This window comes from Pleurodeles waltl, chromosome 11, assembly GCF_031143425.1.
Source record: "Pleurodeles waltl isolate 20211129_DDA chromosome 11, aPleWal1.hap1.20221129, whole genome shotgun sequence".
Lineage (NCBI taxonomy): Eukaryota > Metazoa > Chordata > Amphibia > Caudata > Salamandridae > Pleurodeles > Pleurodeles waltl.
The window spans coordinates 270252222-270265592 of NC_090450.1; the positions used below are offsets into that span (position 1 = coordinate 270252222).

General features: G+C 40.2%; 1 protein-coding gene across 8 annotated transcripts in view; it reads left to right on the forward strand.

Annotated features, from left to right (window-relative positions):
* Positions 1–12986, forward strand: part of PPP2R3A (protein phosphatase 2 regulatory subunit B''alpha) — a 1031009-nt gene extending 1018023 nt beyond the window's left edge. For all 8 annotated transcript variants that reach the window (XM_069213531.1, XM_069213530.1, XM_069213529.1 and 5 more), the window contains 3 exons: positions 2823–2941; positions 4394–4500; positions 7029–12986. In XM_069213531.1, coding sequence (XP_069069632.1) covers positions 2823–2941; positions 4394–4500; positions 7029–7125 — 323 coding nt within the window. In that variant the 3' untranslated portion in view covers positions 7126–12986. The remainder of the gene's footprint in view (positions 1–2822; positions 2942–4393; positions 4501–7028) is intronic.
* The last annotated feature ends 385 nt before the right edge of the window (positions 12987–13371 follow it).

Genomic DNA, 13371 nt, shown 5'->3' on the forward strand with positions numbered 1-13371 from the left:
CCAGCACACTTCTCAGTCAAGTCAGCATCAATATCAGGCAAAAGGTGGGGGGAGTAACTGCAACAAGGAGCCATTTTCCTACATCCACTCTATGCTACTCTACTCTACACCACTCCACTTTATGCCCCTCTACTTTACGCCACTCAACTTTACACCAGCCCACTCTATGCAACTGTAAGCCATTCCACGCTATCCCACTCTACTGTTCTCCATTCTAAGCCCCTCCAGTATATGCCATTCCACTCTCTACTATTCCACTCACTGCCACTCCATTCTATGCTCTACCCAACTCTAGGCCACTTCACTTTATTCCAGTCTATGCCACTCGACTCTACACTGCTCCACTCCACTCCACGCCACTCCACTCCACTCCACTCCACTGTAGAGTATTCCACTGTACTGTATGCCACTCTATTTGCCATGCCACTGTATGCCATTGTACTCTACGGTACTCCACTTTATGCCCCACCACTCTAGGCTATTCCATTCTACACCACTCATCTCCAGCTCCACTCTACACTGTTCCACTCTTCATCACTCAAATGTATGCCACTCCACACCTCTCCATTCTATGCAATTCCACTTATGCCACTCCATTGTATGCTATTGTGCTCTAAGCCACTACATTCTGTGCCACTCATTTCTACATCAATACACTCTACGCTATTTCTCTCTGCCACTCAACTCTACACCACTCCTCTGTACTCCGTTGTACTCTACGCCAACCTACTGTGTGCAACTCCACGCCACTCTATGCTATTCCACTCTGTCATCCCACTCTAAGCCGCTGTACCCTATGCTAGTCCACTCTACACCATTCTACACAACTCCACCCTATTCCACTCTACATCACTGCACTGTACGACACTCCACTGTATGTGTACACCAGTCCACTGTACGATATTATTCTCTATCCTACTCTGCTCCATGCCACTCCAGTCTGAGACTCCATTCTCACCAGTTCACTCTACACCACTTGACTGTACTCCACTCCGCTTTACACTATTTTACTCTATGCCACTTGAATCTACACCAGTCCATTGTATGCTACTCTAGTCTATGCTGTTCCACTCAACGCCACTGCACTCTGCATCTCTCCTCAACACTATTCAACTCTACGCCACTCCTCTCAACAACACTACTGTTCACCACTCCACACAACTCCACTCTATGCTATTCCACTGTATGCCATGCAATTCTACACTATTCCATTCAGTGCATCTCCAGTGTATACCACTCCCCTCTACACTGTTACACTGTACTCCACTCCACACTTTGGCACTCCATTCTACACTTTTCCACTGTACTCCACTCCAGGCTGTTCTACTCTACGCCACTCCACTTTATGCCTTGATACTGTAGCCACTCTGCTCTACCCAACTGTATACCACTCGATGCCACTCTGCTCTACACTATTCCATTCTAGGCCACTCCACTCTATGCCACTCCACTCTTTTGTTCTGCTAAGCCACCACACTGTACAGTTTTCCACTCTCGTGCCACTCCACTCTGGGACACTATACAATATTTCAATCTACGCCACTCTGTTTCTTACTGTTCCACTCTACATCACTCTACTTTGTGCCACCCCACTCAACTCTACACCACCTCACTCTGTTATTCCACTCCGCACTGTTGCACTCTATGCCACTCTGCTTATCACCAGTCCATGCTGTTTCACGCTACGCCACTCTGCTCTACACCACTCTATGCCACTGCACTATATGCCACTCTAGGATACTCCACTCAACGCCATTCCACTCTATGCCACTTGACTCTACGCCACTCCTGTCTATGCTAATCCACTCTACGCAACTTCATTCTATTCCAATGTACGCTACTTGACTCTGCATCTCTGCAGTCCACGGTGTTGCACTGTACACCACCCCAATCTACTCTGCTGTACAACACTATCCTCCACTGCACTCTGTAATACTCTACTTAACGACACCTCACTTGATACTACACTTTACAATTTGAATAATCGTTTATTAAAAAATAAAAACTATTGAAATTCTATGAAAAAACATAAGTTAAAACTTATTTATAATTAGGTAAACTTCATTTTTTGTCTCTATACGAACCAAACTTAAACTAAACACACCTTAGAAAGTCTAGACTTATAGTTATACCTTAAATTTATCATTTATGTAGCACCTTAAACTTGTTATAACTTGCGCCCTTCCATACATAGTCTAGTGAACTCGGTAGCCTCACTACATTAACTATAACGTGTGCCTTCTCCATGCACTGCTTATAACATTTCATATTACTTAACATTACATCCTCTGAAATCATAGCATTCTTAATAGCACTTATGACTTTGCAAATCACGTGTGAGAACACAGTACACGGTAGAGTGACGAGTTTGCTACACTGTGCATTTATGTGCCAGAGTTATAGCAATTTTCAGGTTGTTCGTAAATTATAAGTTTAAGTATGACATTAGAACTTCTAATGTGTGTAGTTTACATTTGGTTTGTATAGAAAGAATACATACATTGATAATTTAAAAGTATGAGTATAATATAAATGTATGGTATAGCAATAAACTTAGTATTTCTAATGTTTATGTAGTTTAAGTCTGGTTTGTACAGAAACAATTACAATTAATTCAGTTTCCCTAACTAAACCACAGTTTTTGACCTTTGTTGTTTTTTCATTGGAGAAGATAGATAGTTAATCATATGTTTGAGACATCTCTCCAAATGTTGTGAAGCTCCGGTGCAACATTGCCTCATGATTCAGCAGGCTAACTTTAAATCAAGGTACTGCAAAACAAGAAGAGCAGTTTATAAAAGGTCTTTTGTGATTCTTTCCAGGCAAGATAACTCTGCGTGACCTGAAGAGGTGCAGGATGGCGCATATATTTTATGACACATGCTTCAACCTCGAAAAATACCTGGACCATGAACAGCGAGATCCCTTTGCAGTGCAGAAGGTATGTCAGTGAGTGGTGAGTAGGACGAGAAGAGAGACACTTGAAGCAAGGCAGATGTTTTGAGAGTAATGCTAATAAGATAAAAAGGGACAGGACAATTAGAACGTTGGGGTTGGAGTGGAAAATAAAGCACATAGGTCAGCCTATTTCTTCAGTCTTGAAAATGTGAGTTGAAAAACTGTCACCTGGGTCCGAACCTAAGCACCTGGTGTCACAAAGAGGCAACAGGAGACTTGTCCAGCTCTATAATTCACCGATCATTGAAAGTGTCGAGGTGATAAATGCTCTCATTTGACATTATTGACAGAGGAGATGACTGACAAAGGTGTTCTAAAATAATTTTGTAGTACTCGAGTGGTGGCTAAACCAATCAAAATTCCTTAGGATTAAGCAGGTCTTTTCCTAATATCATTAACTCCTGATTCTAGCATTTCATTTCGTCATCGACTTGTAGCAGTGGAGGCTGTCACTGAACGGGGTGGCGGGGCAAGGGTGTAAAAGAAAAAACAAAGATAACCACTTACCTCCTCCGTCAGGAGACGGGTTCATCTCCTTCGTCCTCATCCTCTTTCAGGAATCACACAGGCTCCCACACTCCCCTCAGCCAGTCATGACGCTGCTGCCACCAGCATACCTGTGCAATACAGTCGGGAAGCGAAATGCTAAGTGGGCATGTCTGTGTGGCCGGCCAAACAGACATGCCCACTTATGGTGCACATACCACGCCTCCTCCAGCCCCACCACGGCCTAACCAGGCACCAGATACAAATAAAATGATAATTACATTTTGTTATTATCATCATATTTTTCCTTCTCGTGAAAGCAGTGGGGTGACACCCCTTAGCAGAGGAACCACTGCTGAATTGTAGGGTGGGGAAAACCATGCCATTCTAAAATTCTTGGCTAATGGTTTATGCTGCTTGACCCCTGGGCTCCTACTGAGCAGTTCTTAGACCATAACGGTTTAATTCTTTTTCTGACCTGTGAGTTAAGTGATTTGCTAACCTTAGCCTTTCAGGTTACCTGTTTTTTCTCATCTTTCCAATAAAGCACACAGTGAAAGACTTCTTTTTGCGAAACACACTTTGGAAACAGAAAGGATTTCTGCTTCTGAAATTCAGTGAGGAAGATAGAAAGAGTATAGGAATATAGAAACATTGAAGTATCTTCCTATTCAAGGTTTAACCATCAATAATTCCCTAATGTAAAAAAAAAAAAAAATTAAAATCTGACAGGTAATTTTACATAGTGCATTAGTCACACAAAAACTGCGTACTTCTAGTGTTTTCTTCTCTCACTTCTGCAGTCAAGCCACATCATGCTCCAAAGAAGAAAGGAGTAGACCCGTCCGTTTGTGAAATGTGAACTACTTGATAGTTGAAACAGAAAGGCGCTTAACATTACTTTTATTTAATCTGTTTAATCTTTTCCCTTATATCTTATCTGACACAGGATGTTGAAAATGATGGCCCAGAACCCTCTGACTGGGACAGGTATGCTGCAGAGGAGTATGAGATACTGGTAGCTGAGGAGTCGGCCAATGATCAGTTACAGGAGGGGTAAGTGTATATTTAATTAATTAATTCTTCTTTCCACCATTCGCCAACTTAATGGAATCTAGAGGATTGACACGTTACCAGTATTCTCATATAATTCCAAAGTTGCACAATACAGTTTGTATTGGAATTTAGGTTTTTATACAGCACCACTTTCGTCTTGGCACTATGAGATTGATAGTTAGGGCCAGATGTACAAAGCCCTTTTGCATTTCTTAACGGTCCTATTCGGTATTTCGGGCTGTTAAGAAATGCGAAACGGCCTTTTCTGATATACAGAGGCCTTTAGGAAATCTCAAATTGCGATTTTTACCCTGTAGAACTAGCAATTTGCGATCCCCAGAATTGGAATGGGATTACCTATTTGCAATTCTTATTCTGATGTACAAAGCATTTCCTAAATGTGATATGGGCATTTAGGAAATTAAATTACCTTTGAATTTAAGTTCTGGCTAACCATGTGTAGTGAAAAAAAGGCACCCCAAACTGCTTTTTTTTATTATGGAGTAGAACACACACATGTACCTTGAGCAAATGTGTGCTCTAGATGTGCACCACTATTTTTAGGGTGCACCATGGGCCTTTTGCCCATTGCCATCCTTGGCTTTGCATTTCCCAATGGGAAATGCAAAACCGACCTATTAACACAAATGCAATGGGATTCCTTATTTACGATTTCCTAATAGCGATTCCTACTTTCTAGGAGTCACTGTTAGGAAACCAAGATCTCTCTACACAGCATTTTGCATTTCCAAAATAGCAATTTCAATGAAGTCACTATTTAGGAAATGCAAAATTGCATTTTAGTATATCTGGTCCATAATCACAAATGCAGATATAGAAAGTGCAGGGCGATATTCCTACAGCATTTTTGCTTTTAAAAAATAGGACTCCAAGAGAATATGAAGTGATGACACATGCTATAAGCTGGCAGCAAGCCACAACAAAAGCAAAAGAAGGTACTTCACAAATGTTTAAATTCTTGAGGGAAGCTGACGGCTAGGGATTTCCTAGTTGAAGAGTGAAGGTAGTGGGGATAATTTCTGCCCATAGATATTGTGCATGTGAACACTGCCTCCACACCACATTACTAAAAATAATATAACATGGTTTTTATGTGTGGAGGTCAGAAATTATTTGATCTGATTTTCTGTCTGTACCGCCACCTTCCGTTGGGTCTTTTTTAGGTTCTTCTGTGTCTTGCCCGATAGTAAACTCACAAGACCCATTAATAGCTCTCTTGTAATATTCTTGTGGTCTACAGGTGCATGGTGCCTTAGCCATGTCCTTTAGGGAAAATCATGGTCAATATTGGCCATTTGTAATTTGTTAACATCCTGCACTGGAAGAGTGGCTAAAAAGACCCCCAATTTAAGAACACAGTTGTTAAAACTAGTCTTCGGTTAACAGAATGTAACCAAGCAGACCTTCAGTTAAAACTTTGATGGAAAATGTGAGTAGACAGTGCTCTCCCCAGAGAAGTCAGTCTCTTCTTTTCCACGATTCCCTCCAGCTACCCCCTGAACATGCTTTAAAGGACCTGATAATTCAGGGTCTTACAAGTTATCTCTAAATTCGGGAACTTCAGCTCATAAACACCGTAAACTTACCTGGTGATAATCAGAAAGAATCCTTAATTTTGACCTGGTATCCCCCGCGTAGTTAAAGGGGAACGTGTAATATGGTCTGCAACTCTTCTTGGGGCTTTTCCAAAATGTATCACCTAGGGTCTCATGACGGGTGACCCTGTAATACCAGTGGAGCATGCAATGGCATTACTGGCCTCATCAAGATTACAAGTTTTGGTATTGTGGGAGTACCTCACTGCGCTAGTTTCTGCATGCACGGTTTTTGCTGGGTAAGACCTTGTGTAAATTACACAAGTAGACTGCCCACATTGCAAATTTACACACCATAGAAGAGGAGGAAACCAGTGCCCTAAATGGGCAGGTACTCAGCACCTGCACTTGTTTAATTTGGAAAGTATAGCACCTTCACTTCTCAGTACTTCTCCAAAGCTTTTATTTGGAGCGTACCTGCACTTCTCAGCAGTACCGATACTCTGGGACAACGAGTACTCGTACCTCAGTAGTTCCATTTCAAGTGATGGAGGAAATAGAATGTGTTACTATCTTACTGCCCATCGCACAGCCCAAAACTCGGATTGGTTTGGTAAATACACACTTGGTAAATACCTCTACCCAGAAATATGTGTTAAGGAGCTGTACAATTCCCACCCGGTACTGCAGTGCCCAAGAATGAGGGTCCTTGTGTTTAGAGGTGCAGAATTCAAATCAGAAGTGGGCTGCTGGATGCAATGCATTGCTATATGCATTTCGAATGGCTTTGTTAAAGTACTTTTTTCCGTTGACTTTAGTGGATTCAGAACTATTGTGCAATTTCAAATGAACAAATATTAATATTTGTTACAGATTGTAATGTATCAAGTATGATATACTGCATTGCTCTGAAATCCACGTTGCCATATTAGTTTCATGTATTCTCAAAACGAATTCCCTTTGCCCTACTAGCTCCTTTGAAGATGACTACGAAGCAGATGAACTCATTTCCAATTCCGAAAATGGAACCAAGATGGATGCAATAGTCATCTCTGATCTCTCAGCATAACGGAGGAAGAAAAAAAGGAAAAGGTCCAGTTGCTGGACAACCAGACTGAACAGCGACGCCATTCGCTAAGAACTGTCCACTGCCCAGTTTGACAAATTTAGGGATTTTCTTTTCTAGTTCGTTCGTTTTTTTCTGATGAGTTTTTTTCTATTCTATAATTAACATGAAATCTATATTCCCTAAATATATGTACCTGCGGTATACTTGGCTTCATCAAAATCCACATCCACGAAGGCTTTGTGCAATATGTCTTAAGTGCTGTGCATTTGTGTAAATGTGTAATCCCTCTTTTGGAAACTCTCATTGCATCCCACCTTCGGTTTAAATTATTATTCTATTACTGCTTTCTGTTTCTACATGTAAAATGGTGTTTAGATTGTAAATACGTCGTCGGGAATGTCACATACTGAACAAGCCTCTTCTGATTCGCCTCAGCCGGGAGAATAAGTGAGACTTGTTGATATTGCCCTAAATGAACGGACTCACTACATGATGTAATCGTCGATAGTCCATTTCCAGATCCTGAGCCCACAGTTTCAATTTTTTTTTCGTGTGGGAAATGTTCCCTTGAATTACTTACAGAAATGTAAATAGAATATTGTGTTATTTATTTATAGAGGAGTGCCAATGTTTAACTTCCTTATAACTGCTGCCAATTTCTTTACAGGTATTGATCACTAACCCAACGAGATACTGTGATTTACCCACGGTCACAAAATGGCTATGTAGGGAAACCAGTATTAGAACTCGGATTTACAGGTTCTACAAATGCCTTAGATGACAACCAATATTCCCCACTCTCCCGCCACCCAGTCAGAAATTAGGGTACGGATTTCAGTTAGTTATTTCCTGTACTATGATATGCTCTCTAATTCGCTCTCGTAGACTCTTTCCAGTGGTTTTCATTGAAATCCCAACTTTTTTGTTTCACGTATCAGATATTGAAATCATCTCGCCGATCTACATTACTTTACTGAAGCTAGGCAATGCATCATCTTTCTGTACCATCGTCCATGATTAGATCCTCTTCTCAATCGGTATTTCTCCATTTCTTGTCAGCAGCTGCTTTCCTTTACTCTCATGGAAATGTTCATGCTCTAACACACAGACTATTCACCCTGTTCGACAGCGCACTGTGCTTGCAGCAAGGACGCTAATCCCCCCTATCTTTGAAATGCAGTTATTCACAATATTGCTAATCCATTCTCTTTTTTGAGTGGTCGCACGTTACTTGAAGACTGTCCTGCCTGCCTTTGCAAGCCATTTTCTCATGCCAGCCTAGAGTCCAACATCTCTTTGAACTACCCTCTTTTGCCCTTCTCATTCTACTAGAAGATGTTGTGTGCTTGGGTCAATCACTTTTTCTTTATTAATGAGTGAATGCATAATTCTGCCTGTAGTGTCTAATTACAGCTGAAACAAACCTAGCCGACGATGTGGCTTACCAGTTAACGTATTCTTTTTGTGAGCTATCTTGTATTATCCATTTCTCCCTGAAAATCATCCCAAGTATCTTAAAAGTACCGCTTTTAAATCCGGACATTTGGGAACAGCAGTCATATCTTCACTAAAACGTACACTGAATAACCAAATTAACATAGATACTGACTGAATACATATTTATGCAAAACAATGCTTTTCAAGTGCATTACCACCCCCCACTCGCTGGGGTTAGTTCCTTTGATATTAATATAGTTAAATGTTTATCATACAGTTACAATCAGCAGTGTTCCACTTTTTAAAAACCGGAGGTAAACATTCATCATTGTTCAAAGTGTACTCCAAGTTCTAATAATGTGTTGCAGTGATGACAATCATGCACAATTGTTGTAGGGTGTTGGACTAAAAAGCAAAGAATCACCGTTGTTTGTGGTGTTTCCTATGCTTGTGAGGATCGGTGCAAGTACAAGCCATAGCTAAGAAAGAATAATCTGTTTTTCCCAACCATGGTCTCAGGTTTCTATTTTGCATTCAAAGGAAAAATTGTTGTCATCAGTAAGAATGCCCAGAGCGGAAATAGTGCCTAAACTTTCCAACATATTATTTTCCTCTCTGCTCCTGTCATCTTTGCTTTGAGTGTGTTTCTAAATTCTGGAATTTCAGCAACAAAATTGATAGGAATGATAACCTTCATTGAGCCCGCAGTATAGCTACCCGCCTTCATTTGCAATTATTTATGTAAGCCAAACCAAATATTGATTGTGTGACTTCTTTAAGCAAAGTCTTATAGGAATAAGTTATTTTTGACTGTTTTTTAGTACTGTTTTCATCAAAAATAAAATTAAAAAAAGATTGTGTCAGTGCTTTGAGATCCTCAAGTTGGTGTAATAACTCTGTGATACCCCAAAGTGTCAGGTTAAAAGAATATTTAGCTATAACTACACTAAGTACCAAAATGTTAGCATTGTATAAAATCTATTCTAGACCTACCATTTTGAAAGGCTTGACGCTACCACATTTAAAACAGTCTTACTGACTTTCAGTATTCAAGATAGGACGCATTCAGATTGAGCTCCGCTTTCTTGCACGCTCAGGCTAATTCGCCATTGTTGTCACTACTACATCATTTCTCGCTGGGATGAAGCTGTTGAACGATTATGTGCATTAAGAATCCAGTGAATGTCTGCCACACACATCTGGCAGCTGTTTTCCTACAGATTTGCTACTACTTTGGTGTTTTTGTCAAAAGCACACCACACACTCATGAATCCGCTCCCCCGTGTCCTTCCTCCTTGAGCTACAGGATAAGTAACAGGAAAATAAAATTAGGTGTGTATTTTTCAGTCAACCCAAGATGTGTAATTCTAAGAATGCTAAAACAAGGGTGCACTGTCACTTTACATGTCCTGTTAGTGCACTCTTTAATGCACCCATTTATTGGCGACCAGAAACAGATGACGTTAAGCTACTTGCCTCTCAGGCTAACAAATGCCTAATCCACTACCCTTTTGTTGAGTACTTCAAATGGTCTTTAAAAAAAAACACGTTTTTGCAGTGTTAGCTTTTTATGTGACTAGTTCCATTTTGTAGAGTTGGTGTTAAAATTTAGGGGCAGATTTATCAAGACTTTTCACCGCCACAAAGTGACACAATGTAGTGCAAAGTCTTACAATGGTATTTGCTTTCCAATGCAAAACTTTTTTGCACCCGAAAAGTGGCCCTTTTTTCTTTACTGCCAATTTATGCTACTTTGCATCAAAGGAGCGTTCCATGGGCTGTACATAGGCATTCTAGCACAAACACCTGTATTGTTTGCCACAAAGCCCTATCTAAAACTGTTACACTGGGTGTCAAAAAATAACGCATCCTTGAGACAGTTTCAAAGTTAGAGGAATCTTTTTTCTCCTAACATTTAGCACATTGGATGTGTGCTACACTGGAATAGAGTACACATCCAAAAAATGAAATGTTTTCAGGTTTCTCTAGTCATAGGACTTTTTATTGGAAGTATACACTTCCAGTAAAAAACCTAAACTAGACGTCACACAACACACCTTTACACTATGGTGCAACTGTGTATGCATGGCACTAGGCATACTGTTTGTGGGCCTGTGCGGGGAAACAGACCATCAGCAGGCCATATTTAGTAAATATGGCCCTGCGCTACTCTTTCCCCCAGACACAGCACAATAAATTAGTAAATCTGCCCCTTCACTTTTTAATGTGCTCTTATGGCATCCACCTGGTTAAACATAGTGCACAACAGCTACCCACATATACTAAATGAACAGAGTAGGTTTCCCCTGTGATTGGTTGGTCCAGAACCAGAAGAGAAGTAGTCGAAGAACATTCAGGAGAATTTGATGATAAATGTAGTCAAAAGAAACAACATATATCAAGTTTATTAAAATGTTTTTCAGAGGAGCCTTGTCCATTTTCGATAAAAGGAATTGCGAATGCGAGGACATTTGGTAAATTATCCCGTAAAGCCAGATGTTCTCCAGATCGGTTCTGACATATACCAGTGTCACTGTGATGAATATAACTAAATATGAGGTCTATTTGTTAGAAGGGGTAGAGCAACTTTTTCTTTATAATGTGCGTTTATTTTTGTTTTCACAGCCGTCCTTGGGTGCAGATCTTTATAATTAGTCCCTGTGATCTTTGTTCATTGACACAATTATCACAAATCACAACACGATCTGATTACAAGCTGCGTTTCCCAGGATGTCTCAAATGCACCTATTCAAAAATGTTGACCGATTTGAAAAGGTTGAGTTAGAATATATTTTTCTTTTGTAAATAAGAGTGCATTAATCCTTTTCGTCCTCATCAAGTCTTAAGGCTGGGTGATGGTTTGATCCTGAGTATAATACCTCGGAAAGGAAATTCGTAATATTACTGATTGGATAATCCTCTACAACATAAAGACAACAAATCAAGCATCTGGGAGGATACATTTTTGCCATCTCAGTCTTCCCTGTGATTCATATTTCTTGAGTTACAGTGGCCTAAAACCACTATTCACGTTCTGATACGGATTAAAAATAGAGCATAGACTGCTGTGACATACAGAGGACTGCACCCTACATCATCTATAGACTGAAACAAAATGATTTGCTTTTTGCCATCAAAATGCATTAAATTCAAGGTAGCTTTGGGCTTATATTCCTTGATCACCAGTGTCCGTGTTCCTTTAGCGCCAATAAATCACTGCCTCCAAAAACCAATCAGGGGCGGCTCCTCCGTTAGGGCAGAGGATTATCGACTCCTCCCCATCCTTTACCCCCGCCAGCAGCGGCAGCTTCTACACCTTTACCAGAAAACAATAATAAACTGAGTTTATTAGAAAAAAATAATAAACTGAGTTTATTATTGTTTTCTGGTAAAGGGGGTGGGGCCACGGGAGCAACGAACAGCGAAGGGCAGTGCTCAGCACTCCCCCTGACTGCGCATGTGTGGTTGGTCGGCCGTCTCAGGCCAGCCAAACACACATGCGCAGTAGGGTCTATCCAGAGAGAACCTGCATAGGCTCCCAGTCTGCCTGAGAGCACCATGGCCTGTGCCTACCTGCAGTGACAGAGGAGAGGAGCGGCGGCGAGGGAAGGTAAGTGTTTTTTTTTTTTTTTTTTTAAATATGAATGTTTATTCACCACACCCTGCGCTGCCCCACCCCTTGCACACCCTGCGATCTGCTACTAAAACCAATAAGTAAATGTTTGTTGGTAGCTCAGACATAAAAACACAGGGCATCAGCATCAGAATAGAAATGGCTGTGACAACAGCCCATGCTCTTAGTATATGGCTCAGGACAATCACTTTTTAAAGCAATAATGCTTCACCAGAGAAAGGGTCATGCCGCATATTTAATCTAAATCACTGCTTTAAACTGTTTTTCGTTCCCTTTTTGTCTTTTTACTTAGCCCTAACTGCATTTTACTTATGCTTGGAAGTGTGCCTTACATTAATTTTTATGTATACCTTGTAGATAATATTGGTGTTTTTAAACTTTGTATCTAGTGTATAGAAAAATTATAGTATTACCAGGTACAGAACACGACCTCAGACTGTGGTACTATTGTAATATCGTTTTAAGTATGTACATTTAAATAAAAAAATCTAGCATTTCAAAGATTCATATATCAGATTGTTTGTCCTGCCATTGAGTGGCAGAGTTGTAAAATAAGATTCCTATTGTTGTCTGGTCTGTTAAGCTGATGGGGAAGAATGTTAAAAGATTACCTCCATAGAAGAGATTTTTTTTTAAATTCATTGTTAAGAGTAACTGGACGTATAAAATGAAGACTATTCTCAAATGTAGAATTGATTTAATTCTGTCAATTTGTTTTTCAAGCAATTAGCTGCCATAATTAATTAAAGCAAAGTAAAATAAAATGCAGCATGCGTTGTATATGGGGAAATTCCTGCAAAATGTTGGTCTTGTTTTATTTGCTACTCAACATGGAAAATAGATTGCATAAAATGACAGTACAAATTGTAGAAAATCAAAATATTAAATCAGCCTGTCAGGCAAACAAATAGCTATAATCTATAGGGCTAGGGCTGTCATAACTAGTGGATGATTTTGTTAACATAGACAAAGTAAAGGGTGTTTTTCATGACCCAGCCTGTGCTTGCGACTTTATGCATGTGCCCTCTGCTTGTGGCAATTGAAGTTAGAAGCACATTTGTAACACACATTGCTGGCCATATGGAGGACTCTTTTATACACACACACACACACACACACACATGTGCCTGGTGCAATAATTTTTCACAACAAGATGAAATTGCATTAGTGATAAA